This window comes from Antrostomus carolinensis, unplaced genomic scaffold, assembly GCF_000700745.2.
Source record: "Antrostomus carolinensis isolate BGI_N321 unplaced genomic scaffold, ASM70074v2 scaffold21409, whole genome shotgun sequence".
Lineage (NCBI taxonomy): Eukaryota > Metazoa > Chordata > Aves > Caprimulgiformes > Caprimulgidae > Antrostomus > Antrostomus carolinensis.
In genome coordinates this window covers 1,252-3,665 of record NW_010338148.1, presented here as the reverse complement: position 1 = coordinate 3,665, position 2,414 = coordinate 1,252, and the positions used below count along the sequence as shown (strand labels likewise).

General features: G+C 49.4%; 1 protein-coding gene across 1 annotated transcript in view; it reads left to right on the top strand.

The window, feature by feature from the left end:
* RASSF2 (Ras association domain family member 2) overlaps nt 1-1,062 on the top strand; it is a gene marked incomplete at its 5' end in the record, with an annotated part of 4,281 nt that extends 3,219 nt beyond the window's left edge. The window contains 2 exons of the mRNA XM_010175419.2: nt 686-783; nt 993-1,062. Of these exons, the coding sequence (XP_010173721.2) occupies nt 686-783; nt 993-1,062 (168 nt within the window). The remainder of the gene's footprint in view (nt 1-685; nt 784-992) is intronic.
* Between the last annotated feature and the right edge of the window lie 1,352 nt (nt 1,063-2,414).

Here is a 2,414-nt window from a genome sequence, read left to right as displayed (position 1 = left end):
TGGCTGAGGGAACTGGGGGTGTTGAGCCTGGAGAAAAGGAGGCTGAGGGGAGACCTTGTGGCTCTGTGCAAGTCCCTTGGAGGAGGGTGGAGAGAGGTGGGGGTGGGTGTGTTCAACCAAGGCCCAAGGGACAGGACAAGAGGAAATGGGCTCCAGTTGTGGCCAGGGCAGTTGAGATGGGATGTGAGGAAGAATTTCTTTGCTGCAAGGGTTCTGAGGCATTGGAAGGGGTTGCCCAGGGCAGTGGTGGAGTCCCCATCCCTGAAGGGATTGAAGAGTCGTGTAGACACAGTGCTGAGGGACATGGGTTAGTGGGGGACTTGTCAGTGTTGGGTTCATGGTTGGACTCGATGAGCTTCAAGGGCTTTTCCAACCAAAATGATTTGATGATTCTATGACATGTTGGGGCTGTGCAGGGCTCTCCATACAAAGGATCCAAGTCTTGCAGGCAGCAGGTAAAACTAAAATAAACCTTAGGTGGCTTTTTTTTTCCCAATAATCAGTTTGCAGAAGCTGATGTTTGTGCCGTGGAGAGGAAACGAGGTTTCTTTTAGGGTTTTTTTGCAAAAGTCCTTTATTTCCTTGGTGAAACCTGGGGAGAGGATGCTGGGAGGTCACCTTCAACCTCGCAGGATGGGTGCATTGCCCTCTTCATTGCCTGGCTTGATGATTTTCTCCCACCCAGGTTGCCCAGTACATCAAATTTGAGATGCCCGTCCTCAGGAGCTTCATCCAGAAGCTGGAGGAAGAGGAGGATCGCGAAGTGAAGAAGCTAATGCGCAAGTACGCCGGGCTCGGTGCCACCAAAGAGGGATGCTGAGCTTTAAGGACACTGTCGGGGGGTTATTTCAGTGATGGAAACTCATTTGCACAGCCTTGCATCGCGTGAGCCATGGGGTTTTGCATGATTCCAGGCTTTTCTTGGCAATTTGGGTTAAAAGTCCAGCTGGATGCTGCAAAAATCCTCTTTTCCTTGTCCTTCACCTCCCCAGATACTCCATCCTCCGGCTGATGATCGAGCAAAGGCTGGAGGAGATTTCGGAAGGTCCGACGGCGATGTGAGACATTTCGCCAGCGCCTCAGCTCCGAGCTGCATCGCACGAAGAGCCGTTTGCCCGCAGGACGTATCCTACTGAATCCCAAAGCCTCGTCATTCCCGGAGCACTCCCGAAATCCACCCGGATTGCTCCAGCTCTGAGCCAACCCATCTTCCCACACCTTCATCTGCGCAGCGTCCTTGGGGAGTTCATCCTCTGCAAATGGGATTTTTCCCAGCGAGGTTCTGGCCGGTGGCACCTTCAGGCAAAACCTCAAATCTCTGGAAATAACGGGGGAAAAGAAAACAAAAACCAAAAAACAAACAAACAAAAAAAAGGGAGGAAATCCGAGCAGGGCTGCGAGCGTTCGAGAGCAAGAATTTGGGGTTCAGTTTGAAGATGCTTCAGTGACGCCCCACGCGTGGCGAGAGCCGCTGCTCGGTGACAAGAGAGCACAAAGAATTCCTCTTTTTTAAAAAAAACCCAACCAAACAAAAGAAAAGCACATTTCTATTGCAATAATTCGCAGGTGACAGGAAACTTTTGGAAATGGGAAGGGTCAAGCTGAGAATTGTTGGGTTTTTTTAACACTTTTCCTGCCGAAAGCAAACCTGGGGACTGACGGTTGGATTTACAGCGAAAGAGTAAATCGCTTTTTTCCGGCGCCTTCCCTTAACCTGCGTCTGGTCACCCAACCCTCTCCTTCTCCCGTTTCTAATTTGCACTAATATTAGGGATTTTTATTAAAAAACCCCCACGATGTCAAACCTCTCTGGTAGCTGTAACATGCCAAATAGCACTCGCAGGAATGGCTGGCGGCACGGAGCGTCTCTCGAGGGATGCTGTAGGGGAAGCGGGGGGGGGGGTGGCAGGAGGAGGGAGACGCAGAAATAAAGAGCGTTTTATTTTGCAAGTTGGTTTTTCAGCGGTGCCGGCACATTGTCCCGGTGAAACCAGAACCGGGACTGGCTCCGTTATCACCATTACACCTGGAAAAACCTCTTTCCTGCCGGGGCTAAACCAGCAATATTAATTTTATACCTCGATGTGAACTTAAACTCTGACTTTCTCCCTCCCTTGAGTCTTCGCGAAATATCTTTGTAAATTTTTTTTTAATTCTAATGGTACCTTTTCCACCTTTAACACGTGTTAGGGAAATCATTGTACAGCGAGAAAAGCTTTTTATGTATTTGGAGGATGACTGTGGCATTGCTTTGTCGATTAACGAGAAAACAAAACATGTAGCAACTTAATACAGAATGAAAACCCCCGAGTTAGAGCCTGGTTTGTTCAGAATAAAGCACTTTGCGGAGAGAAACGCTACAGAAATGGGCTCTGCGTGGGCTGGGAGCGATGAGGGAGAAGAGTAAAACCTTC